The sequence below is a fragment of the Myotis daubentonii genome, chromosome 2 (genome assembly GCF_963259705.1).
Source record: "Myotis daubentonii chromosome 2, mMyoDau2.1, whole genome shotgun sequence".
Classification (NCBI taxonomy): domain Eukaryota; kingdom Metazoa; phylum Chordata; class Mammalia; order Chiroptera; family Vespertilionidae; genus Myotis; species Myotis daubentonii.
In genome coordinates this window covers 14,258,562-14,286,504 of record NC_081841.1, presented here as the reverse complement: position 1 = coordinate 14,286,504, position 27,943 = coordinate 14,258,562, and the positions used below count along the sequence as shown (strand labels likewise).

Genomic DNA, 27,943 nt, shown 5'->3' with positions numbered 1-27,943 from the left:
CATCATTGATGTGAAGGAAATGAAGACTTGTCCACCAGCTTTCCAACCCCTGAAAAACACCTTTACTTCCTAAGGCCATTGATAACAACTCCGCTGTTAAAGGCATCTGACAGGTCCTTGGGTCTTTGGTCATTTGGTTCATTATTTGTTTCCTTAATGTTAACGTATTCCATGGGCTTGGAGAGAAAATGTCCTCTCCAGACAGATTTGGTTCAAAGTCAGTAACCACCCCCACAACCTCCTGGGAAATGCAGAGAATGTCAAATGTCTAGATTCTTGGCCTTATTTTTACAGCACTTTTCTTCACTTGTAATTGCATGGTTATATGCTTACCTGTTTACAGTCTGTCTCCCCCACTGGACTGTAGGCAGCATGGGCCCAGAGCCTGTCCTCTCTCTTCCACAGTCTACGACAGAAATGCATCTTCCTAGGAGTTAGGGTCTACATTGGTGCATAAGGCAAAAAACACAAGTGATCCCTACCCTTAATCCATCACCCACAGAGGACTACAGACATGGGTCTGTCTAGACCAGCCGTGGGCAAACTACGGCCTGCGGGCCGGATCCGGCCCGTTTGAAATGAATAAAACTAAAAAAAAAAAAAAAAAAAAAAAAAAAAAGACCGTACCCTTTTATGTAGTGATGTTTACTTTGAATTTATATTAGTTCACACAAACACTCCATCCATGCTTTTGTTTCAGCCCTCCGGTCCAGTTTAAGAACCCATTGTGGCCCTCGAGTCAAAAAGTTTGCCCACCCCTGGCCTAGACTCTAGACCATATAAACTTAGTCAGCGTTGGACTACATTAGACTATGTCTTTGGGCACCAGATAAAGCATTTAGTTCCTCTAGGGGCCTTGATGCGTGAAAATCATTATTTTCTGTGAAGCACACAATTTGCAGTAGGAATATGGGGGTGTGATGGGGTGTGATGGAGCCGCACAGTGTCCCCGCACCTGCCACAGGGCACTCCATACATATTGGGTGAGCCTATGGCCCTGCGTTTACTAGTAACAGTGTCACAGTGGAGCATGTTGGGAGGGGTGTCTGAGCAGGTGGAGGGTCAGGAAACTATTTCAACTCACAGGATGAGGCACCTGAGAATGTGGTGTTTGGGGGGAAAAAACAACAACACCTGAGGGACTAGAAAAGGGAGAGAGGGGAGGTTTCATGCGACGGTCACGTTCATGCAGCTTGAGAGCTATTGCATATGCATGAGCCAGGAGGTCAATGTTTGATTTCCGGTCAGGACACAAGCCTGGGTTGTGGGCTTGATCCCCAGTAGGGAGCGTGCAGGAGGCAGCCGATAGATGATTCTCTCTCATCATTGATGTTTCTATCTCTCTCTCAATCTCCCCTTTCCTCTCTGAAATCAATAAAAACATGTTTTTAAAATAAATTTTTAAAGGGCCATAGCCTAGAATAGACTCAGAGGGAAGAGTTGATCTCCGTGAAACCAGAGGTAATACATAGGATTGTAGAGAGGCAGATTCCAGCCCAGGATGAGCAGAAAAGCTACCAGCTGTTGAGCCTTTTAAGGTGCCAGTGCCCTGCGAAATGCTCCGCGTGCATTCGCTCATTCGATCTTCACTGCAGCCTTAGGAGGAGAGCAGTATGATTATACCCATTTTCCAGACAAGGAAACAAGGTCTCTCAGAGGTTAAGGGACTCCTGCAGGGTCACACGACTGCTGAGAGGTGGGGCCTGGATTCCCACCTAGTTCTGTCTGACTACAGACCCCAGAAGCACCCGTGACCACCTGGTGCACAGGCCAAGCCCTGAACCCCTGGCTGGCCCGCCGTCTTCCGGGTGGTGGGTGCTGATATTTCTGGGGCTGATCGGTGAATTCCTCTTCTTGGCAGCTGTGTTTGCAACGCAGGATATGAAGGGGACGGAAGCCTCTGTTCAGAGATGGATCCTTGCGCGGGGTTAACCGCAGGGGGCTGCAGCCGCAACGTGAGTGGTGGTTTTTCTTTCCAAACTGCCTGGTTTTGTAGGAAATCCTGAGGGAAGGCCTTCCAACAGGCAGGGCCTGATGGCTCTTCATCGCATGAAGCACATTTGTGTGAACCTTGAATTTGAAAGATGGTGCCGGGGACTCTCCGGGAGGCCCCCCCCCTTCCTCAATCCACATGTGTGGGGGACGTTGGGCTCAAAAAACACAGCCTGAGAACCAGGTACTGAGATCATTCGTATTTAAACTCTTGATTCAGAGGCTACAGCTTCCTAGCAACTTTCCGGTATGCAATTTCACTTGCTCTCCCACCAACCGAACGAAGCGATTTTGTTATCCCCATCTTCCTGATTAGGAAACTGAGGCTTGGGGACGTTAAGCGACTTGCCCTAAATTCTATTATTGTCAGGTCGTGCCAAAGTCACCATTGCTTTTACTGGTAATTTTTGTTTGTTTTGTTTTGGTTTGAGTTTTTTTAATATGTTTTTATTGATTTCAGAAAGAGGAAGGGAGAGGAAGAGAGAGAAACATCAATGATGAGAGAGAATTATTGATTGGCTGTCTCTTGCATGCCCCCTACTGGGGATGGAGCCCACAACCAGGACATGTGCCCTGACCTGGTTCATAGGTCAAAGCTCAACCACTGAGCAACACCAGCCAAGCTCACCGATGCCTTTTGAATATCTTCACCACTATCTGGCCCCAGTCACCTTCATCCCTTACCCACTGTTTAGTAACCGGCCTCTGTGCCTCTCTTGACCACCCACAGTACAGTCCTTGTCCACCCACAGCCAGAGGGGCTCAAAGTGGATCAGATCATGCTTCTCCCATGCCAAAAGCCCCTCAGTGACTCCCCCTGGCTCTGAGGATGGACTCAGATGCAAATGCCTTGCCCAGCCCACAAGACTCCCCTTGGATGCGTCCCACCCACTCAGCAGCCTCATCTCAACAGCTTACCTTGCACCTCTCTCCCTCTCCCCATGTCCCTCGACCTCCTGGTGTGGTCATCCTAAGAAGAAGTACAGTGATTAGGAATTTGGGCTTCAGCATCATATAGACCTGGGTCTGTGCCTCTTTGTAGCTGTGTTACCTTGGGCAAGTTACTTAACTCCTCTGAGCCTCAGTTTATCTGCAATAACAATACCTTCCTCAGGATAGCAGCTCACACCTACAAAATATTAGGAACAGTCCCTGGCACAATAAAATAACAGGGATGTTAGTGGTGGCCATTAGCTGGCCAACTCCAAGCAATGTTTCTTTTTAACCCAGCTTCCATTGAACTCCACGCAAACGTGTTTCTAGACTGTACATCTGAAAATCCTCTTTTGGCTTTTGGAATCAAGTAGCTGGACTGAGGTTTCTGAAGTTTTGCTCTTTCCCCTTCTGCAGGCAGAATGCATCAAAACTGGTGTGGGGACCCATACCTGCGTGTGCCAGCAGGGCTGGACCGGGGACGGAAGAGACTGCTCAGAGATCAACAACTGCCTGCTGCCCAGCGGTGGTGGCTGCCATGACAACGCAACCTGTCTGTACCTGGGTCCCGGGCAGGTAGGTGTGACGTGGTAGAGGGCAAAGAGGAAGCAGGACTCCTGGGATGGCTTTTTTCCCTCCCAGCGGTTCTCAACCTGTGGGTCGCGACCCCTGAAAATACATCCTGCAGATCAGATATTTACATTACGATTCATAACAGTAGCAAAATTACAGTGATGAAGTAGCAATGAAAATAATTTTATGGTTGGGGGTCAGCACAACATGAGAAACTGTATTAAAGGGTCGCGGCATGAGGAAGGTTGAGAACCACTGCGAGTCTAGACCAAGCATGTCAAACTCATAGTCCACCAGGCGCACGCGGCCCACAACGAATATTTTTGCAGCCCAGCCAATATAACGGTATGTAAGGAACATTTTAATAAAAATTTCATAACTTAATTTTTACAATATCCTATTGTAATTATTAATAACGAACTACAACATTCGCTCATGACTGATTACTATAGTCGTGTTGCATTCACTTCCCTTATGCGCCTTACACACAGGCGCACCATTTCTCTCCACTAATACTAGCAGCGAATATTTTAGCAGCCGACTGCCACATCATTAGTCTTGGATTGACTTGTTTGGTGTGCGCAATAGGAAATATTTTGCTTTTGGAGAACAAGAAAAATAGGTTTATTTGCATTACGCTTATTAATTTGTGCAGTTATTCAGTGTCTGGTAATGTTCCAAGCCACTACACATCCAGACAGTCTGACTCCAGAGCTGCCCTCTTAGTCACTACCCTGGACCACGCTTTATATTTCTGTATCACTACAGTTTGTTGACCACTGTCACTTAGCCTCATTGAAGGGGGACTGAGGCAGAAAAAGCTTCTGCTTCAGAATTAATCCAATCCAGGAGAGGTGATGACAACTGTGCTAGGATTGTAGCCACGGAAAAGTATGAATCATGGGCGAGCTCACGGCAGTCTCGTGTCTCTCCAAGCATTTAACAAACAATCGCATTCGTTTCGGACTCACCTGAGTTGCCAGACTGCAGCTGAGAAAGAAAAACCATTTCTCAGCATCTGTATTAGTTTGCTGAGGTTGCCATAACAAAGTGTCACTAACGGGGTGGCAATGAATAGCAAAACTGTATTGTGTCACAGATCTGGAGGCTAGAGGTCCAAGATCAAGGTGTCGGCAGGTGCAGTTCCTCCTAAGGGCTGCGGAGAACCTGTTCCAGGCCTCTCTCCTGGCTCTGGGGGGTTTGCTGGCAATCATCAGTGTGCCTTGGCTTAGGCATCACCATGACCTCTGTCTTCATGTGCACATGGCATCCTCCCTGTGTGCGTGTCTGTGTCCAAATCTCCCCTTTTCTATAAAGACACCAGCCATGTTGGGTTAGGAACAGACCCTACTCCCGCATGACCTCTTCTTAACTGAACTAATTACATAATCACAATCCTCTCTCCAAATAAGCTGTTTTCCATAACAGGTATTCTGAGGTACTGGTTGTCCATGTAGAGGTGGGGCCTGATTCAAACCAGCCTACTCAGAGGGATGCCTATCTTAAATTACACCAACTCTCTCCTAACCTGGCAATGGCCCTGCGCATGGATCTGCGCCAAGTGGAAACTCGTGGCTTATTTCACCTTTCCCTCTGAGACGGAGGGGCCCCTTTGTCTAGTGGGATGCTCTTGAGAGTCTGAGTTCTCTGAGACTCTCCAAGTGGCCCTTCTGGGGTAATACATTCAAAATGAAAGTGCCAAAGAACTATCAGATTGAGACATTTCATGTGGAATGTGGATGACCAACAGCTCTGGAATCTGAAGTATAAAAAATACCGAAAGCCATTAACGCTGTTCCCTAGCCCAACGGCTCTGGTTCCCATAGTTCATTGTTCAACACCACACGAGGGCATGACAGGGAAGGCAGCTGCTTTCCATAACCCCCTGTGCCTCTGTTCTTGGAATTGCAGAATGAGTGTGAGTGCAAGACTGGATTTCGAGGCAATGGCATTGAATGTGAACCAATAACTTCCTGCTTGGAACAAACTGGGAAATGTCATCCCCTGGTGAGTTTCTGGATTTCTTTTATCCTTACCAAAAAAAAAAAAAAAAAAAAATTGAGAAAGAAAGTTAGGTTATTTCTTACCTGAGCCGAGAAATGAGCAAAATCTCTCTTACTCCCGCCCTGGCCGGTTTGGCTCAGTGGATAGAGCGTCGGCCTGTGGACGGAAGGGTCCCAGGTTTGATTCCGGTCAGGGGCATGTACCTCGGTTGTGGGCACATCCCCAGTGGAGGGGCGTGCAGGAGGCAGCTGATCGATGTTTCTCTCTCATCGATGTTTCTAATTCTCTATCCCTCTCCCTTCCTCTCTGTAAAAAAATCGATAAAATATTTAAAAAAAAAACTCTCTTACTCCCAGAGGGTGTCCCTAAGCAGAATGCGAGTAGTTATTATAACTGATACTTCATTACTCCAAAGCTTGGAAGAACCAACATCCGATTGCCAGATGCAATACAGAACTCTGAGTTTCAGATACTCAATGAATCCTTTTCCATCACAAGTTTGCCCCCAAATGCAGCATGGGACATACTTCTACTAAAACACATTTGTGTATCTGAAATTCCAGTGAGCTATGTGTCCTTGCTTGTACTTGCTAAATCCGGCAGAGATGTCGAGACTAAATGAGAGCTGCACTGGACATGCACACCGGGGCCTTTCGTTGCAACATGGAAGGGTCTGCAGTTACTCCCACCATCCTTCTAACCCAAATTTGCAGTTCTACCTTAGCTGGAGCCTATGACTCACAGATGTAGCTCATTTCTAACCCTTCAATTAGGAAAGTCAGCCCTTTTTCCCCATCTCCGTTTCATCAGGCAACCTGTCAGTTCACCTCTGGCGTCTGGAGCTGTGTTTGTGGAGAGGGCTATGAAGGCGACGGCTTTCTGTGCTATGGAAGCGCAGCCGTGGTAAGTCCTCTGAGATGAACCCTGGTATAGCATGATCAAGACACAGATCTTTGTAAAGGCTCTTAGCTGGGGTGCCTTCCTAGCGTTGTGAAAACCGAGTGATTTCATAGGAAATCCCAGATCTTAGAGGATGCAAACTGCTTCTTCCAGATGGTATAGGTGCCTCGCGGGTCACACGTTTCCCACAGGCTGAAGGTTGCTAGCTTTTATTTGACCCCTGCTGTGTACCAAGCAGTCCTGGCTTCTTTTCCTGTTCATTCTACCTCTTGCCATCCCCAAACTTCCCACATGGACAACTAACCGGCCTCTGCTGAGCTCTCCATGTGCTCCTGTCTGGTTTGAGTGCCCCCTGTTGGTACCCAGAGCACCCTGCGCTGACCACATCTGGGGTGTGTGTGTGTGTGTGTGTGTGTGTGTGTGTGTGTGAACGCCTTCTGTATACCAGGCGTCTTACTAAGCCCTTAACATGCAGGCACCCCATTTAAAACTCACAGCAACCTCTGAGGCTGCTGCCATTATTATGCCCATTTTATAGTGGAGGAAACTGAGAGGCTAAGAAAGCTTGCTGCGGGCCCCTCAACTGCTAAGTGAGGAATCCAGCCCGTGCCTGTCCAGTGCAGAGCCCACGCGCTTCACCACCAGTGGAGAGGACTCCCTCAGTGTAGGGCGTGTCACACGGAATTGTGACTGCATAATGTATCTGTCTTCCCTCCATGGACCGCAAACTCGGGGGGCAGGTCTTTGCCTTGTTTCCTACTTCACTCCCACTGTTCAGAAAGGTTTGTTGAAATGAGAAATAGAGTAAATGGATGAATTTTCTCATCACTTACTTTCTGTTCAATTCACTGCAGTTTGGTCTCTGTTCCTCTGCTCAGCTGAAACCATTGGACCTGCACTTTGCTCAAACCAAGAGTCTCCCTCGGGCCCGAGTCCTGGTTCCCAAGGCTGGCTGAGGCATCGGACCCTGGGCCTATTGGCCTGTTCATGGTCCTTTCCACCCTTCCCTTCACACTGTTCCTTCTGCTCACCCAGCGGGGCGCAGCGGCTGTCTCCTGGCACCCAGACCCTGGAGCACAGACCCAGCATCTTCTCTGCACTGCCCGTGGGCCACGTTGTCTAAAACCTGGCCCCCTGCTTCCACAGAAAACAAGATGAAGTCCCAGTCCTCAGCCTGGGACCCCGGGCAGCTTTTCCTGCAAGTAGCCAGGCTTAGCCTGAGCTCAGCTACGGCCTTCTCAGCTCCATGCCGGCTCTGACCCCTCTCCCGCAGACCCAGCCCCTGGTCTTCCTGCCATCAGTTCAGGTCCAACTCGTGCCCTCCTCTCCCTCAAAGCAGCCCCTTTGAGGAATGACATGAGCATCTCAGCTCTTGTACTTGTCTGTTTACTAATTTACTTTTTAACAGGTATCTACTAACTTATTAGCCTCAGCTACTTTCTAAAAGACATTGCGACAGCTCTGAGATGTATTGTCTTTTTGAAATTTGCATATTATCATGGTTACTGCCGTTTGCCTGGCATTTGATATTTTAAAATGCTCTCCCATACATCAGTGCATATAATATCTATGATCCCAGGTGCAAGCCGTCACCACAGTCATTGCTCAGATTAGACACGAGTTTTCAGAGCAGTGCAGCGGCTTGCCCAAGATCACGCAGCTAGGCAATGGCCGGCTCAGGGGAAGAACCCCGTCTTTTTCAACTCCAAGTCCAGAGCTTTCTTCACTCTATCACGATCCAGTGTACTGGACTGCTGGCCCTGTTGCTATCTTTCCAAGTCTTCACTCCCCCAGGACAAACACAGAAGCCATCTCTTCCCTTTTGTATCCCATACCCTCTGTGCATTCCATCCTGGTACCAGTCGTGGTGGTTCAATATATATGTTCATTAATAAGTACCCTGGGATACATTACAAAGGAGCACGTCCTGCATGCCAGCCTCTATTCTAAGCACGTTAAAAACAGTAACTCCTCCAATTCACACATCGGCCCTATGACTTGGAGCTTTCCTTATCCCCATTTTACAGATGAGAACATTGAGGCCCAGAGAAATGAAGTCACTTGCCTAAGGAACTTTGGCTCCATGTTCCAAGCCACTACTCATCATTGGCTCTGAAAGGGGGGTGGGGAGGTCTTTACTGAGCTCTGTGACCTTCAGGCTGTTGTTCCATTTGGAGTTTCTAGAACTACTTCTCTGCCTCAGATAGAGAGGACAACAGAACCACTGAGCCCGAAGGAAATGAGCAGCTCTGGCAACACGGAGATGCCACTAACTGGGGCCCCTTCCTGTCGGGTCAAGGAGGCTGGCAGGGAAAGGGAGCCCAGCCCGGGAAGGCGTGGTGCTGGCTCCCCAGAAATGTGCTGGGATTGTCCTTCCCATTGTTCCTTCTCTCATGTTCTCCCTCATCTCTCCCTTCCTCCCTCCCTCGCACGAAATGAATAAGGAATTGTCGTTTCTCTCCGCGGCAGCTAAATTTAACCAGTGGATAAATGTGAGTACCTTTGTTGGAATGTGTATAATTTTAGAAATGTGGGATGCATACAGTGGAACACTGAAAATGCAGCTGGTAGGAGTGGGGGGGGCCATTGTCTAGAGCAGAGGTTCCAAACCCTGGCTGCCCTTTTGTAAATAGCCATGCCCCGCCCTCCCATCCCCCACCCCAATCCCAGACACTCTGATTTGATTGGTCAGAGGTTTGCCCTGGACATAGGTGAATTCTGAAAGCCTCCCAGGTGATTCTAACATGAAACCAGGGCTAAGTACTTCTGGTCTAGGCTCAGCTTGGGTGGTCACCTTTTCAACCAATTCAAATATATACGTGTAGCTTCATTCATCCCAGAGGTCTTTTTTTAAGAAGTCAATGTAATTCATCACTGTAACTCACCAAGTTAGAGTTGGGGCTTAAATTTTTATTTTATTGATTTGAGAGAGAGAGACAAAGAGAGAGAGGGGGAGAAAGACAGACAGAAGGAGTCAAAGACACCTCTGTTTGTTGTTCCACTTACTTATGCATTCATTGGTTGTTTCTTCTATGTGCCCTGACTGGGGATCAAACCCACAACCTTGGCATATTGGGACAATGCTCTAGCCGACTGAGCTACCAGCCTGGGCCAGAGTTGGGATTCATAGTTGCAATCTGGAAAACTTCCTGTGTGCTTAGCTCTCGGCCCAGCATGCCTGCAGGAGCATTCCCTCCCCCTGGAAAGTTCTATTACCAAGAATCTCTGCCATCTGCGCCTGAGGGGTCCAGGGTGAACGGCCCAGCCAGCCAGCCAGCCAGCACACAAGTGGGTTCTCCCCTCGGAACAGACACGTGCAATGTCAGGCCGTGCGTGGTCAGCACCCACTGCAGGACAGCTGCCCATTGCTTCTTCCTGGGGACTCGGGCCCATCGCATGGAGAAGCAGGACTGAGAGGCCTGTGGTACATGTTGATTTCCATATAGACCAGCCCCATATGCAGAAGCTTGCCCAGCGGTGCTCTGGACACAGCTCATCCCAGCTCACGGGAGCACACCCTTCCCAGCTCCACTGTCCTGTTAGTGGCTTGGATTGAGCCACGGTGGGAATATTTACCCCCACAGAAATCAGTGAACACTAAGAACCAGGGCATTTTGTTTGTTTGCTTGTTTATCCTGGAGAGCTGATTGTTAAACATCAGCTCACCACTGCTTTTATCCACTAGCTCTGGGTAAGAATGAAAAGTAGGTCAAGTTTGACTTCAGGCCTCTGGTCTCTCTCTCAGGCTGAAACTGTTCCTGTAATCTTCCTACCACCCCCCTTTTCAAAGGTTCCAAGAATTCTCAAGGTTCTCTGCACATACACATGCACACACGTGTGCACACGTGCACACACATGCATAATCCTGCCAAGACTATTCTCTGACTCTTCCAGTGGTTCTCAACCTTCCTAATGCCGCAACCCTTTAATACAGTTCCTCATGTTGTGGTGATCCCCAACCATAAAATTATTTTCGTTGCTACTTCATAACTGTAATTGTGCTACTGTTATGAATCGTAATGTAAATATCTGATATGCAGGATGTATTTTCAGGGGTCGCGACCCACAGGTTGAGAACCACTGAGACGAATGGGTAAATGACTGATAATGACTCCAAGTGTGACTGGATCGGGAAAACTTGCCTTTGGACCAGGCTCACACAATTAAATAAAAGGAAGGATTTGGGAAAGCGGTCCCTAGAACCACCCCAGTGTCCCTGGAATTACATCCAAGGGAACTGGTCATCTCCGCCAAGCATTACATCAGCCCTGGTCTGTCCGCTAATATGAGCCAGGCCCTTTGTTTTCCTTCTGTAATTCAGAACGCCTCTCTGCATCCCATGCTGTCAGCTGCCTCCAACCTCACTGTCCTCGTGCCTTCCCAACAAGCTATCGAGGACATGGACCAAGATGAGAAAGCCTTTTGGTTGTCCAAGAGCAATATTCCAGCCCTGATAAAGTAGGTATTATGCATTTTATTCTTCATGATATCTTACTGGCATCAGTGTGAACAAGGGCAATGGAGGGAAGCTACATGGTCCTTCAGATAGATTCATGGTGCTAAATGTGTTCTAGGACTCCCTTCCCCCCAGGATGGGAATAGTTAACATTATTGACAGCCCACTCTGGGCTAACTGCTTTATATGTAACCCAGTTCATCTTCCCAGCAACCCTATGAGATAGGAATTATAGTTATCCCCTTTTACAGATGTGGAAACTGAGGCACGGGGTGATTAAATAACTAACCCAAGGGTGCTATGGCTGATAATTGCAGGTGTAGATTTGAATCTGGCAGTCTGGCTCCAGAACCATTTTTTAATTACTTAGTGAAACTGCTGGGTGCACTGGTATTCATTATGGCCCTATGGACTGTTGTTTCAGATACCATATGCTCCTAGGCACGTACGGGGTGGCAGATCTGCAGGCTCTGTCATCTTCTGACATGCTGGCCACGTCTTTGAAGGGCAACTTCCTTCACCTGGCAAAGGCAGATGGGGTAAGAGAGTACTGTCATTTGTCTGGGTAGTGGAAACATATCCATTACATTCATATTGTACTTTTAATTTTTTTGTGTTGTGGAAATTTCCAAACATGAGCAAAAGTAGAGCAAGAATAGAACTTCTGACATCCATGTTGGCATCACAGCTTCAACAATTATCAACATATATTGATACACACACACACACACACACAAACACACACACACACACACACAGTTACTCTGTGGCGGTGATCCTATAAAATGTGGCCCTCTGCCCACTGGTTAGCCACCAGGAACTTCCTGACAGACCACAGATGAGAATGAAGATTGTACAGGAGAGTGAGAGCTGCTACATCCGTGGACCATGGGCCACGGTCAAAATGTTTCAGAATGACTGCTCTAATGCCTCTCTACCTTTCTGTGTGAACTCTATGAAAAGAAAGTCAGATCTTTCTATCATCCAGAAAGTCAGATCTTTCTATTCCTCTGGGTGAAGGTTGTACAGTTTCACCACTTTGAGTTATATGTATGGTTAACCAAGAGCTTGTTACTGTAACCTGCTGATTCAGTCATTACAGGTTACTAAAATTTTATATTGAGTGAGGGTCAGTCAGACAACAAATATTTATTGAGCACCTGCTATTCTCCAGGAACTGGTCAAAGTGCTGGAGTTAGGGCAGTGCCCAATGAAGAACCAAGCCCTATCGATGCCCACCTTCTGGCTACAATATGTCAAGGACTTGGATTTAGTCTTCCCCGAAGATGTCTGGCTGCCCTACTGCATGTGGTAGAGCCTTAAAACTCTTTCTATGAGTATCACAAGATGAGAATGAAGGTTCTACTGGAGAGTGAGAACTGCTCTAAGGCATCTCTACATTCTATTTATCAGTATGAGCCCAGTGAAAAGGCTCTATGACTAGTATTACTTAGATGTATGGGCTTCATCAGATAATTCCTTTTAGGCAGCAGAAAAGAATTACATATGATCCCATGGATCCTTTACATCCTATCTAATAATAGAGAAACATGGTAATTAACCGTAACTTCGCTACCCTTCCCATTGACTAATCAGTGAGATATGCAAATTAACTGCCAACCAAGATGACGGCCGGCAGCCAGGCAGCTGAAGCAAACAGGAGGCTTGCTTGCTCCAGTGATGGAGGAAGCCAACATTCCCCGCCTGCCACTGCTGGCCTCTGAGCTGCAGTCTAAGAAACAATGTTGCAATTATAGAAGCTAAACAATCCCCATGCTTTCAGCCAGCCGGCCAAGCTGGAGTTGCAACAGTGTTTCAATTATAGAAGGTAAATAAATCCCAGAGACCTGCTTTCAGCAGCCGAGGTCTCAGAGCTGGAGCTGAGCCTCAGAGCTAAAGCCAGCTCTCAGCTCCAGTGACAGCCATAGAAGGTAAATAAATCCCAGAATAAAAAAAAAGAAAGAAAAAAGGAGAGGTTGGGAGCTTCAGTCACCCGCCAGCCTGAAAACGGCCCTCAGCCCCTCACCCAGACTGGCCAGGCACCCCAGTGGGGACCCCCACCCTGAAGGGGGTGTGACCAGCTGCAAACAGCCATCATCTCCTCATCCAGGCTGGCCAGGCACCCAAGCAGAACCCCCACCCTGATCCGGATACCCTTCAGGGCAAACCAGCTGGCCCCCTCCTGTGCACCAGGCCTCTATCCTATATAGTAAAAGGGTAATATGCAAACTGACCCTAACAGCAGAATGACTGGGAATGACTGGTCACTATGACACACACTGACCACCAGGGGGCAGATGCTCAATGCAGGAGCTGCCAGCTGGTGGTCAGAATGCTCTCACATGGGAAGAGCTCTGCTCAGCCACAAGCCAGGCTGATGGCTGCCAGTACAGCAGTGGTGGTGGTGGGAGCCTCTCCTGCCTCCTCAGCAGCACTAAGGATGTCCGACTGAAGTTTAGGCCTGCTCCCCGCTGGCAAGTGGACATCCCCCAAGGGCTACCGGGCTGCCAGAGGGATGTCTTATTGCCATCTTAGGCCCAATCCCCCGGGGAGTGGGCCTAAGCCAGCAGGTGGTTATCCCCTGAGGGGCCCCAGACTGCAAGAGGGCACAGGCCAGGCTGAGGGACCCCCCTCCCCCCCCAAGTGCACAAATTTTGGTGCACCGGGCCTCTAGTCTATATATATAAAAGCCTAAGCAACCGTTATGACCAAACGACTGGTACAACCAGTTGACCAGTTGCTATAATGCACACTGACCACCAGGGGGAAGATGCTCAATGCAGGAGCTGCCCCCTGGTGGTCAGTGCACTCCCACAGCCAACCTCCCATGGCCAGCCAACGTCACCCAGTTTCTCCCCCTGGCCAGCAAACCTCCCAAGGTCCCTGACCCTGTCCAGCAGCTGGCAGGCCCACAGGCCCGGGCCAACCTGGCCCCAATAGGCCGTGATCACCGGCCAGGCCTAAGGACCCCATCCATGCATGAATTTCATGCCCCAGGCCTCTAGTATAATTCTAATTCTAATGTATTACATGCATATATCAAATTTGGGGGTTCTTTTCTATCAGTGTTTTAAATCACTGATTCTCTTGGCAAGCATTAAGGGACACCCAGCCTGGTCATGCTTATCCTGGGCTCTATAGATTCAAAGATAAGTCAACCAAGAGCTCTGATTGAGAGGATCCAACCATCAAAGACACATTTTTAATGAGTTTATTCCTATGTCTGATTTAACCAAAAGAGATATGTGAGGTGTCCAGGAATGTTTTCTTCGGGGCCTCTGCCAGTGTGACTTTGGAGCTGCTCAGAGTGACACCAGTCCCCTCTGTACCCAAAGTTCCCAGGAGGAATTTCACATGAAGGGTGATGGTGGAGATGAGGAGAGGACACAGAGAAACCAGAGAGGGTGGGGCCCTGTTGTCATGGTTGGTTGGTGGCCACATGGGTGGCTAGATTAGTTTTTACTTAACCCCATTCCCCTTGTAATTATTCTTCTTGAAAAATAGCTGGATGCTGACCAGGACAGTTAGTTGCTGTCTGTATGAGTTTGCTAGAACTGCTACAACAGACTGGGTGGCTCAAGCAATGGAAATGTTTTGTCTCACATTTCTGGAGGCTAGAAGTCCAAGATCAAGGGGAGGGGAGAACTGTCTCCTTCTGAGAGCTGGGGAAGGAGCTGCTCCAGGCTGTCAGGTAGATGACTGTCCTCGTGTTCACATGGCATCCCCCCGCATCACTACATTCAAATCCCCTCTTTTTATAAGGACACCAGCTATGTTAGATTAGGGCCCATTCTAATGACCTTGTTTTTTTAACCCAATTATCTCTGTAAAGATCTTAGCTCCAAATAAGGTTATATTCTGACGTACTGGAGGTTATGACTCCAACTTATGAATTTTGGGGGAGGGAAGGGAAGACAATTCAACCCACAACATTGTCTACAGCAGTGATGGCGAATCTTTTGAGCTCAGAGTGTCAGCATTTTGAAAAACCCTAACTTAACTCTGGTGCCATGTCACATATAGAAATTTTTTGATATTTGCAACCATAGTAAAACAAAGATTTATATTTTTGATATTTATTTTAAATATTTAAATGCCATTTAACAAAGAAAAATCAACCAAAAAAATGAGTTCGCGTCTCACCTCTGACACACGTGTTATAGGTTCGCCGTCACTGGTCTACAGTGTTTTTCAAACAGCAAGGTCACTTTAGTGATCTCAGCCAGCACTTTTAAAAAATATTTTTTTCTTGATTTCTGAGAAGGAGAAAGAGATAGAAACATCAATAATGAGAGAGAATCATGGATCAGCTGCCTCCTGAATGCCCTACACTGGGGATGGAGCCCACAACCCAGGCATGTGCCCTGACTGGGAATCGTACCCTGACCTCCTATTTCATGGGTTGATGGTCAACCCTGAGCCACACCGGCTGGGCAGCCAACACTTTTTTAATGAAACAGAATGGAGTAGAGTAAAAATCAATGACCAGCTGCCTCCCACATAGTAGAGGAAAATACTATTGCATTCTGATTGAGTGTGTGTGTGTGTGTGTGTGTGTTTGTGTGTGTGTGTGTGTGTGTGTTTGTGTGTGTGTGTGTGTGATGTCTAATGGAGCACAATTTAAAGGTATTTCTAACTGTGGGTCATGGTCCAAAAGGTTGAAGGTCACTGCTTCTCAGAAAGTGGAAAACAACAGAAATAACGTCGATCCCTAGGTGTACGCAAAGGAGACTCACCTTCCCACTGTGGTTTGCATTTACAGAACATCACAATTGAAGGGGCGTCCATTGTTGATGGTGACAACGCAGCCACAAATGGAGTGATACACATCATCAACAAGGTACAAGTCCATCCTCCCACCCAGGCAGCTTCTCCTCTCATTTACCCTCCTGGACAGTATCTCTCTTTTTTTTTGAGGAAGAGGACCGGGGGGTAAATACTTAGCCTTAACATAAAAGTAACCTGTATTGTGCTTCATTACTTTTCTTTTAAAACTACTTAGAGGCTCTACTCATTCAATCAGACTCAGTTACTATCTACTCAGGCCCTGTTCTACAGTGGGCCCTGTGCAAAGTGTGGCCACATAGAGCGTATTTCTTACTTGTGGGAACATCTCACAAGGCACACAGAACCTTGGCCTTTTTTTTAATCTGCAGAGGCACTCTCTGGACTGGCAGTAGCCCTGACAATGGCAAATGTATGTGGCGTGAACGCATGTGTCACAGCGTAGCAAGTCCTGCCAGCACCTGCTAACAGAATTCTGGGGCTTCCTTTCTCAGGTTCTGGTTCCCCAAAGAGGCCTAACTGGCTCCTTACCAAACCTGCTCACCCGGCTGGACCAGATGCCTGACTACTCCATCTTCCGGGGCTACCTCATTGCAAGTACCACCTTCTCCACGTGACTCCCTTGCTCAGGTGACCAGGGAACACAAATCCCTCACGCACGCTTGTCTCTTTCCATCACAGCAACATAACCTGGTGAACGCAATCGAGGCGGCCGATGCTTACACAGTGTTTGCTCCAAACAACGACGCCATTGAGAATTACATCCGGCAAAAGAAGGCCACCACTCTAGTAGGTATTGGGAACGAGAAGCAGGGAAATCAGTTTCTGGAAATTCAGCCGCTCGACATTTGATAAACTCCCTTTCCATAGCCAGATACTTAACTATAAAGTCCTAAGGAGACGCTCTGATACACGCTCCTCCCCCATATGCATGCGGAGCTGCCCACTTGCTGTATTTAGTTTCCACCACTGGAAGCACACATTTGGGCCCCAGGACCTGGATGCATGTCGACAGGACACAGGTGTTCACGTTTCCCAAGCCAGTACCGGGAATATAGGGGGCCCAGTGCAGGGACACCTCCTCACTCCACCAGATCGGCCAGCTGCCAGCAGTCCCTGGCAGGAAATTGCCCAGGCCTGAGTGAGACCCCAGTGACAGGCCACTCTCTCTGCAGGGGACACAGATCAAGCTCTTTAATTTTTTAAAATATATTTGTATTGATTTCAGAGAGAAAGGGAGAGGGAGAGAGAGATAGAAACATCAATGATGAGAGAGAATCATTGATCGGCTGCCTCCTGCACACCCCACACTGGGGATCGAGCTTGCAACCAGGGCATGTGTCCTGACTGGGAATCAAACCATGACCTCCTGATTAAGAGGTCAATACTCAACCACTGAGCCATGACAGCTGGGCAGATAAAGCTCTTTAAAACATCCCATCAGACTTCCTCTCATGACCCCTGACATGAAAGGTAGGTTGCGGGGTGGAGACCCTCTCTTCCCAGCAGTTCTTTTAAAAAAAAAATCATCTTTAAAATCCTCTCCCAACTTCCATACCCTCATTCTGGGTTTTAGAATCACCTGATGAGTTGTTGAGCATCGCAGGTGGAAAACTTGCACTTTCTCCAAGGCGATCTGTCTCAGATTTAATATTTAATGTCTGTTGTGCCCTGTTGCCTGGGTCAAAACCTCCGGTTCAACAAGCTGTTGCCCCTGCAATGCCCACAGTGCCCGACACATCGGCGTAGACGATGTGGTAAGTGACTGGGGACTGGCTGGCCTATTTCAGTTCTGTTGTTGACCAGGAGGAAGACATTCTCAGGTACCACGTGGTCTTGGAGGAGAAGCTGCTGAAGAATGACCTGCACAACGGCATGCACCGGGAGTCCATGCTGGGCTTCTCCTACCTCCTCGGCTTCTTTCTCCGCAACGACCAGGTGGGGGCCTTTCCCTCCAGACCCTGGAAGGGGTGTCTTAGCTCCTGTCACCTGTCATCCCTTCCATACTGGACTCACCAAGGCTTCCTTTTTTTTTTTTAATTGATTTCAGAGAGGACTAGAGAAGGAGAGAGAGAGAGAGAGAGACATCAATGATGAGAGAGAAAAAATGATTAGCTTCCTCCTGTACACCCCACACTGGGGACAAGCATGCAAGCCAGGCAGGTGCCCTAGACCGGAATTGAACCTGGGCCAGTCCACAGGCCAACACTCTATCCACTCAGCCAAACTGGCTAGGGCACTCACAGAGCTTCCTAAACCTTATCAACAAAAGACAGTGGTCTGTGTTTCCCCATAAAGGAATGACTATGCCCGACTGTCAGGCTCCCACTCACTGTGCCTGCCCCCAGCCTTCAGATAACCAGTGTGGCTGACTAATCGCGGTCCTGGAATCCCAGCAGTCACAGGTACCCTGCAGTACTGACTCCTATCAAATCCAGCAGACACACCCCAGGCAATCTCCCAGGTAGAAGGGAACCTGCCAGAAAAACCTAACTCCCAGGAGGTGGCACTGGCTCCTGGCCATAAGGAGCCTAGTGACATAAGCAGGATCCAGGAGCCAGATGAGTTAACATTATCATTGTTTGACTATAGAGACTGTGGTCCTGAGACTAATTGACCTCCACACCGGTATTTCAGTATTTATCTCGCACAACTCCTAAATATTTAAGTGTTTAGAATTCATTTTAAAAAAGAATTAGTGAGACTAACTAATATATTTCAAGTATAAAAATCTCATTCACATATTTCAAACATCAAGTAAGATCAATCAAGTACCAAAGTAAGAAAAGTCAACAAGAAACTCACAATGTTACTCAAGTACAGACTCTCATGAGAAAAAAATAATAAAAACAAAATTGTTACGACAACTTATTTTATTAAGCACTAAATTAAAATGAAGGTTAACCATTGGCCAAGCTCCACAGAGGTATTCCAGGGCCTGTGTAAACTGGAAAAAGCAATGGGAAACCTTACTGATGGTGTCAAATTGTGATTACAACACATTTCTAAAACTCCAAGATGCCGAGCTATTTTAAAATATCAAAATGGCAGAACTCCTGATGCTATGATACTGTTGATTTGACATTGAAAAGTGAATAATCTGCATAGCCCATGGACATAGACAACAGTGTGGTGAAGACCTGGAGGGGTCAGAGGTGAAAGGGGTCAATCAATAGTATTATTTGCTTCTCTTTAAAAAGGGCAGTCTTACAAACAATCTTCTCAGAGGTATCATCATTGAATCACAAGTGAATTTTGTGTACATATTTTTTAATCTGCTTGGGTAGAGAGAATTTTTCTGACTCATTATTACTTAGGGAATAATCGATCTTCAAATATTTTTCTCTGACTCCTACAAACATCTTGCCTATTGTGTAATAACTTTGAGGAGATCCTTTTAAATAAATTTTCTTATTTTTTTCAGGAAAAACAATTTTTATAATTAAAGAACCTACTTTTTTATTTCATCTTTTACTTCATCATGTAGAATGACTTCTAGCACCATTAATTGAATCAATTTCAATTATGTCATGTTTATTTCCCATTTATTCAGATCTTAAAACAGAGGTTTTATCTCACAATAAACAACTGGTTCTATCTTATAATCAAGATTTTACTTTTATTGGTAACTCACTTTCTCTTAGGACAATGTAGATGCAGAAAAATGTTCTCTACATGAGTAAAGTTGTGTCCAAATCAAAATTTGAATGTAACACAAAATTCCCTGGATATCTCACAATGAAAATTATGAGTCAGTGGAAGTTCAAATGTAAGCACTTAGTAGTCATTTTAATATTGCTGCTATGAGGAGTTTGGGCGATGTTATTAAGCATTTGTAAGCTCTTATTGGATATGAACTTGACATTTGCTTAGTACAATAAATAATTCCCCCTTTTCCCAACCTCAGATCTACCACATCTACACACACACACAGACACATACACACACCACCCCAATTTTTCAAAGAACCATTTGTTTCCAATTATATTACTTATTTTAATGAATGAATTAATAGATTCACTTATTTTTGTTAATCAATCATTAAGGCATCCTCTCCTTTAAAAAAAATCAGAAGAAAACAAATTTCAAGCTCAAGTTGAATTTGAGTTGGCAACATATAGGTACTGACTTAGTACCCATGTTTGGATGCTTATGAACACACTAGGCAAAGATGGATGCAAACATTCCATAAACTCCAAAGAAACCCCAAGGGAAACACTGGGTAATGCTGACCTCTGAGCAGTCTCCACACACTGGGAAATGATGCTTTTTACAAAATAGAACATTGAGATTCGGAGAAGAAACGCAACTGGCCCAAGGTCACACGGCTCGGTGACCAGATGCAGGACTCTTCTCAGACTCCTAGGCCACAGCTCTTCCCACTCCAGCGTGCTGCCTTTGGGATGAATATTGGAATACCTTTTAAGCTGATGTCATATGGATATCCTCCAATCCCCATCTCCCTTACTCCCCTTAAAGTCACTACAATAAGAAATTTACATTTGACCCTCTTGTTCACAGCTCTATGTAAATGATGCTCCAATAAACTACACTAATGTAGCCACTGACAAGGGAGTGATCCATGGCTTGGGGAAAGTTCTGGAAATTCAGAAGAATCGATGTGATAATAACGACACCACTATTTTACGAGTAAGTTATATGCAAGGCTAACGATGCAGCTGAAGAGTGTTGTGGGGGGTTTTTAAGCATAAGATTCATCTATTAGGATATCTCAGTTCAGTTCAAAACACACTGGGTGAGCCTCTCTGATGAACATAGGAACGTACTCAGCTGCAGTTCTACAAAGATTAGTAAGACATGACCTCTGCCCTCGATGGGCTCACAATCTAGTGCAGTGAGTTGTACCTTGGATGCCTGGGAGAGGTTACCTGGAGGGTTGTGTTGAGCAGGATTTTAAAGCCATGGTCTTCCTCAAAGGGAAAATATGTCATGCCTGCCATAGGCACAGGGAGGGGACTGTGGTACCTGGCAGGTACTGGCCACGCCTGGTCTACAAGGAGAGAAAATATGGAAGCGGATTATTTCAGTATTGGAGACTTCTCACTCCAGTCCATTGGATGGTGTAGCATCTTTCAGTAATGGTAACAGCTGCTGACATTGATTGGGCACTTATGTGCCAGGCCCTGCTCTAAACATTTGACATGTATTAACCCACAGAATTCGCACAGCACCCTACAGAGTGGGTGCTATTACTATCCCCATTTTATTGATGGGGAAAATGAGCCACAGAGAAGCTAACTCACGCACCAGATTCACAGAAATAACAGGTGGCAGAGAAGGTGTTCAAATCCAGGCAGTGTGGCCCCAGAGCCCGGACTGCACACTGTACTCTCCGGTGGGGGCTGAGCGAGAGCTGGGCACATTGACCTCCTCTTGTTTTAGGAAGATGTCACACTTAAGAGTCTGTCATTCTTAAGTTGTGCCCTTTGTTTCGTAATCGTGTGTATATTATCTCCACCCTGACCCCTCACCTGGACTCCCAAGGCTGGGACCGAATCTGGCCCAGTTCACTAAACCATGGGTTACCAATAAGTGAGGGTTGTTGTTAAAGAAATTCGGATTCAAATGAGATAAGATCTCCACACCTTAAAGGGTTATTAGCATCAGAAGAATATGGTGGGGAAAAGCGATGATCAAATATCCAAGACCTGAAGTAGTTCAAGTGCTTGTGTCTGAGAATATTAAAGAGGTTGACCAGAGGAGTTTCCCTCATATCATATCTTTATAGATTTTCAATTCTATATCCTAAAACCCTCAGCTCTTAGGTCTGGGAAATATTTGCAGCCTCGTTTTGCACTAAAAGCAATAACCATGAACTGTTCTCTTTGCCTCTGTGTTCTATCAAGGGAAAGTGTGGGAAGTGTCCCCAGCAACCCATCTGCCCACTTGGAAGTAAACCGCTAGTGAGTACTTTTTCTGCTCTGATAAAGTCGTTTCTGATCCCAGCAAGATCCAAATTAGAACATGACTCCCAAGCATCCTCCATTGTTCACTTCCATCATTCCTTCATTGTTGTATGCATCTTTCTAAAGCCTTGAGTCCAAATTTTAATTAATAAATAAATAGAGACAGCAGTTCATCTCAACCAACGCACAACGCAGAGAGATTTCTCACTTTCTACCAGTATATATTCCGGGAGCCAGAGGAGGCCAGGAGCAAGACATCCGTGATGGCAGCTTCCATATCCAAAACCAAATCCAGCCCAGATGAGCTCCCCCTGCCAGAGTTCCCTTTACAGTTGGAGATACAACTAATTTTCTCTAAGAAACAGATGGCGAACTTGGGGGAAGTAGGCCTGTCTTTGAATCAACTACCAACCTGTATTTCTCATAGCTCTTTATTGTAAAAGCGAATTTTATTTATTTATTTATTTATTTGTTTGTTTGTTTGTTTATTTATTTATTTATTTATTTTTACAGAGAGGAAGGGAGAGGGATAGAAAATTAGAAACATTGATGAGAGAGAAACATCGATCAGCTGCCCCTTGCACACCCGCTCCTGGGGATGTGCCCGCAACCAAGGTACATGCCCTTGACCAGAATCGAACCTGGGACCCTTCAGTCCACAGGCCGACGCTCTATCCACTGAGCCAAACCGGTTAGGGCGTAAAAGTGAATTTTGATCATGCTCCAACCATTAGAAAGAATGGACACCCATGCACCTTCCAGGGCACGATAATAATCATTTATAACGGACACAATGCTGATTCTCTCACTTGAGTCTTAATGTAATCTTTGTGTATGATAGCTCTTAGTAAGAAGCCTGAATCCGTTATCAGACCAAGGAAGCATAGAAATCAATAAGTAGATAGAAATCAAGGCTCAGATCAACCGATGTGTAGTGCTGGTAGGACATTTTTGTCTGGCTTACTCTGTGATTCTTGCTAGCTTGCGTTAGTTCTTTTCACATAGTACTACCCGGCAGTGGGTTTTGCCACCTGGTGTTGTGGCAGCCAACGTTGTTTGAGTGCCTTCTTTCTTGTGAAGCAGCTCTGAGCACCCATCCTGTCCCTTCCCAGAGCATTTCAATCACAGAGACAGCCACATGTCACCCACCTTCTTCTTTCAAAGGCTGGAAAACATTTTCCTAACTAACATGCTGATATAATCATTGCTATTTCATAGGGCAGCGAGACAAGGAAATGTCTCTATACCATTTATTTCATGGGCAAGCGATCTGTGTTCATTGGGTGCCAGCCAAAATGTGTGAAAACTGTCATTGTGAGTATCACGGTTTAACCATTCTTCTAATTATAGTGGTAGCATTGGGAAATTTAATCAGGTTATATTTTTCTTTATTTTTTAAATACATTTTTATTGATTACAGAAAGGAAGTGGGAGGGAGAGAGAGATATAACCATCAATGATGAGAGAGAATCTTTGATCGGCTGAATCCTGCACTCCCCACACTGGGGGGTCAAGTGCCCTGACCGGGAATCGAACCCAACCCATGACCTCCTGGTTCATAGGTTGACATTCAACCACTGAGCCACACCGGCCAGGCAACATTATTCTTTACTTAGTCCCTGCTGCCCTCCTTCTCTCTCATTTTGCTCCTTCCTCTTCTCTTATGCCCGTTTCCTTTCCCTCTTTCCTCCCTTCTTGGCAGAGGTCTCTGTCTGTTCCTGGCACCCCGGGAAATGGCTTAAGCTCCCTAGTTCTCAGGGGCTCCTGCAACCCCTCATGGTGGGGTCCAAGCTCAGGGCACTCAGCCAGCCTGACCACGGGATTCTGCACTGTCGCTGGACAAAACCAGGAGATGGACATGGAGACCCGGCCTCGGCCTCTCATTTCAGACCAGAGAATGCTGTGCGGGCTTCTTCGGCCCCCAGTGCCAGCCCTGCCCCGGTAAAGCTGAGAACGTCTGCTTTGGAAACGGCATCTGCCTGGACGGGATGAACGGCACGGGCGTGTGCGAGTGTGGAGAGGGCTTCAGCGGCACAGCCTGCGAGACCTGCACGGAGGGCAAGTACGGCATCCACTGTGACCAAGGTGCGCACCCCTCTCCTCCAGGTCCAGATGCCAGAGGACGGGGCCTCGGCTGTCTCCCAGGCAGCTGGATCCTACCTCTCAGATCCTGTGATTATAAGGTCCTTTGTGTTGTGTAGTTTGCATAGGCCAGTGTTCCCCAACATTTTCAGTCACTAACCTAGACCTACCAACCCACCCCACCCCATCTGTTCATTGGCACTCCCCATCCTCACAGTCTTCATAGTCACACACTCAGTTTTGGACAGTGCTTGATAGTTTGAAAGGCAGATTTGTGCACATTATCTCATTTAATCCACACAGGAACCTTATATACTTAGGTATGGCCATGCCCATTTCACAGATGAGGATATTAAGGCAAAGAGGTTGAATGACTTCCTTCAAGGTCACACCTGAAAGAGGCAGAGCTGAGATTTGAATGCACAGTGCTTGACTCCAAGGCTCTGCTCTTGGATGATGTTGTCTTTATATGAAGATCACGCTGTTGATTCACCCTCAGGAAGCCACTTGCTTTCATTTGTTTTCACACACACACAAATGTGCCCCTTTGAACCGAGTCATCTGCATTCTCTCACCCTGACATTCTTGTGCCCAGCGACACACACTTGATTGACTTGGGAGGAGGTTTCCTAATGCATGATGAGAACACATAGCACTTCTTTTCCCTTGTACTAGAAAACACCAATTTGGCCTGACTAACACTGTTTTATCATCAGCTGGTCCAAGCAAGGCAAAACCAATATGTGGCTGCCTGCCTCATTATGACTGGGCCACATAATATAGAATTGACATCTCAGTGCTGCTTTTTTCTATGGTATGTGGAAGATCGTCTGCTTGGGTTTGTGCAGGAGTTCCCAACCTGGGACCCATAGTGACCCTCATGGGCTGAGTGCTTTTCCCTGGGGAGGGCATCCCTAGCCTTCGTCCAGTTCTCAAAGAGACTCAGGATGCTGCCGTGTGACAAAGGGATCGGCCTTTCCATGTTGCTGAAGAGGGCAGTGCCTCACCAGGTTTATATAAACTCCATATCAAATGGGCTTCTTTTAAAGCCCACTCTCAGGGACCCCCAGGGCCCCCCCCATAACCTTGGATCCTCAGATAACCTTGGCTGAGGACACTCCCCCTGCTTGGGTGGCTGCCCCACATGCTCCGCAGTCCCCAAATTGTGGTTCGTGCTGAGGCCTGACCTGATGCACCTGTTCGCCCGCTCAGTTCTACCTGCCCTTCCTGTGCGTGCAGCCTCCGTTAAAGACGGCGGTTCTCAAAAACCGGGTACAGGTGCAGTGCACTGTCGTGAGCTTTTGCAGTAAGTGGCCAGTGAGTTACTGAGCACAGCTCGGAGGTCTGACGATGTGCGGGCGTTTCTCACCTAGTGTGTGCTTGTGTGCATGGGAGATGCAGCCAAGGGCCCACGGGCGACGGCTCCTGCGAATGCGACGTTGGCTGGCGAGGAGTGAAATGTGAGTTTGGTAAGTGCCGGCCCCTCCCTACTTACCATCCCTTCTCAGCCTCCCTTCTCAGCAGCTACGTGTTTGTTTTTTCTTTCCAAAACGGAAGGGACATCTTTATTTCTTCCTTGAGCAATAAAAGTAATTCCTCCTTGTAGCAAAATGTTTATAAAATAAAGAAAAACAGAAAGAAGAAAATAAAACTTACTCATACTCCCAAGGCAGGAAAAAGCTATCATTGATATTTTGTATTATCTTTCCAACATTCTTTTAGGCACGGAAATTGTGTGTATAGCGCCGTACTCTACACACTGTTTTGTAGTCTACATTTTCACTTCCCAATGTATAATAGATACCTTCCCATGTGAATAAATGTAGTAAATATCATTATTTTCTTAACTTTTATAATATACTATTATACGATTGTACCAAGCTTTTTCAAAACCAATTTTCTGCTATCATAAACAATGCTGCAATGAGCATCTCCTACATTAGTGATGGCGAACCTTTTGAGCTCGGCGTGTCAGCATTTTGAAAAACCCTAACTTAACTCTGGTGCCGTGTCACATATAGAAATTTTTTGATATTTGCAACCATAGTAAAACAAAGACATATTTTTGATATTTATTTTAGATATTTAAATGCCATTTAACAAAGAAAAATCAACCAGAAAAATGAGTTCGCGTGTCACCTCTGACACACGTGTCATAGGTTCTCCATCACTGTCCTACATACCAGTACATCTTTTTACATTTGTCTTCTCCCTCCCTCCTGCTCCTCCTCTCACCAGTAGTCTTGTCATACGACTTGTTGCCTCCTGTAATATTTCCCTCCACTCCACACTCCACGTTGCTGCCAGAGAGAACTATCTGAAACATAGATGTCTTGGTCTGTTGAGGCTGCTACAGCGAAGTCTCAGAGATGGGGCAGCTTATAAACAGACATTGATATCGCCCAGTTCTGAATGCTGGAAGTTCAAGTTCACGGTCGGGTCCTGATGAAGGCCCTCTCCTGGGTTGCAGACTGCCATTTCTCGTGTTGTGACAAGAGAGGCAAGGGAGCTCTCTGGGGTCTCTTTCATGAGGGATTAATTCTCATGGCCTAATCATCTCCCAGGGACCCCACCTCCACGTACCATCACCCTGGGGATTAGTCTCAGCATTAGACTGGGGGAGGCACAAGCAGTCTGCATGGTCCTGCAGTTTTTACATAGGAAACATGATGTGTATCATTTATAACAGGAGAGTAAATCTTTTCCTAGCGCCAAGCACTAACTGAAAGGTCTTGAGGGAGGTTTAATAAAAGAGGGCTGGCAAAGCAATTGTTTGAGTTTGGTTTTTTGTTTGTGTGTGTGTGTTTTTCAGAGATCACAAAAGACAACTGCAACGGGACCTGCCACACCAGCGCCAAGTAGGTACCCTCTGGGCCTCCCCTGGGGATGTTGCCAAGGAGATTCTTTCTTAAGAGTGTACATCCCAGGCCCTATCCTCAGGGGAGGATTTTCCTCAGACCGTTTCTGAGAATTTAGGGCACATTTAGTATGAAACTAGAAGTATTTCTGAAGAGGTCGCCATCCACTTGCCAGAGCCAGCCTTTGAAACAAGCTGCCAGCTGAGTTACCTGGCACGTTGGCAAAATGCCCGTCGTTGCCCCCAGTTCAAGCCGCAGGGACACCTTCACAGCGGCCGAGGGTAGCCCAGTGGGCCTCTCGCTTTCATCAAAGCTTATTCCCAACCCACAGCCAAGATCTGCTTCTTCCCTCTTAGGCTTCATGCTCCTAACTCCCAGGGGGCTTAATGGGTTAATGAATGACGAGCCTCGTAGCTGGAGTTAGGCATGAATTCAAATCAGCCTCTGTCATTGACCTCGACTCAATGATTTGATGCCTCTAAGCCTCAGTTTCTTCATCTGTAAATGGAATAATAACACCTACTCGTCAGGGCTATTGGATATTGTGTAAGTGACATGAAGTCACGTGTGAAGCACAGTCCCTCACACACAGGAAACTCTCTGAAGATGGGCAGCCCATCCCCCATCCCAGGGCCCATGCCCACATACACATTCTGGTTTGCCTAATAATGATAGCAATTTTAGTTGCCTGTGGCCAAGCTAGGAAGGGACTTTGTCCCTGAGTCCTTAGGCAGGACCTCTGAGGGCCTCCTAAGGGGGGAGGGGAGGGGTTGCTGGCCACATAGGGGGTGGGTGTTATGTGTTTTTCTACAAACAGCCTTTGCCCTTTTCTCCTGGCAGCTGCCTTCCCAATCCGGATGGCACAGCCTCATGCAAATGCGCGGCAGGATTCCAGGGAAATGGGACAGTCTGCACAGGCAAGTGAAGAAGGAAGAATTTGCTCCGGGGAGATAAGACCAGCAAGAGCCTTGGAGAGCTCTCTGCTCCTGCAGGCTGAATGGGCAGCTGCCACCAGCCATTGCTGGTGAACAGGGTGGAACAGGGCAGCTGACTTCCTGGGAGCAGGAAACCACTGTTGAGGGATTGCCACCCATTTCCTCCAAACTGTGGTTCACAGTCTAGATGGCAATTGGAGAGCTTTCAGAGCCACTGATCTGATTGGCCTAGGGCAGTGGTCAGCAAACTCATTAGTCAACAGAGCCAAATATCAACAGTACAACGATTGAAATTTCTTTTGAGAGCCAAATTTTTTAAACTTAAACCATATAGGTAGGTACATTGTTATTAACTTAATTAGGGCACTCCTAAGGCTTAGGAAGAGCCACACTCAAGGGGCCAAAGAGCCGCATGTGGCTCACGAGCCGCAGTTTGCCGACCACGGGCCTAGGGTGTGGCAGGTGGCGGGACTCAGGAGTGGGGCAGAAAGGGTCTGG

At 46.9% G+C, this 27,943-nt stretch overlaps 1 protein-coding gene across 1 annotated transcript in view; it reads left to right on the top strand.

Annotated features, from left to right (window-relative positions):
* The window catches only part of STAB2 (stabilin 2), a 126,066-nt gene that overhangs the window by 50,455 nt on the left and 47,668 nt on the right, over positions 1-27,943 (top strand). The window contains exons 24-41 of the mRNA XM_059681820.1: positions 1,862-1,955; positions 3,343-3,501; positions 5,410-5,505; positions 6,313-6,405; positions 8,847-8,894; positions 10,724-10,860; positions 11,283-11,397; positions 15,621-15,698; positions 16,138-16,236; positions 16,325-16,432; positions 17,450-17,581; positions 20,165-20,293; positions 21,511-21,567; positions 22,789-22,884; positions 23,460-23,655; positions 25,026-25,121; positions 26,465-26,510; positions 27,351-27,427. Of these exons, the coding sequence (XP_059537803.1) occupies positions 1,862-1,955; positions 3,343-3,501; positions 5,410-5,505; positions 6,313-6,405; positions 8,847-8,894; positions 10,724-10,860; positions 11,283-11,397; positions 15,621-15,698; positions 16,138-16,236; positions 16,325-16,432; positions 17,450-17,581; positions 20,165-20,293; positions 21,511-21,567; positions 22,789-22,884; positions 23,460-23,655; positions 25,026-25,121; positions 26,465-26,510; positions 27,351-27,427 (1,856 nt within the window). The remainder of the gene's footprint in view (positions 1-1,861; positions 1,956-3,342; positions 3,502-5,409; positions 5,506-6,312; positions 6,406-8,846; positions 8,895-10,723; positions 10,861-11,282; positions 11,398-15,620; positions 15,699-16,137; positions 16,237-16,324; positions 16,433-17,449; positions 17,582-20,164; positions 20,294-21,510; positions 21,568-22,788; positions 22,885-23,459; positions 23,656-25,025; positions 25,122-26,464; positions 26,511-27,350; positions 27,428-27,943) is intronic.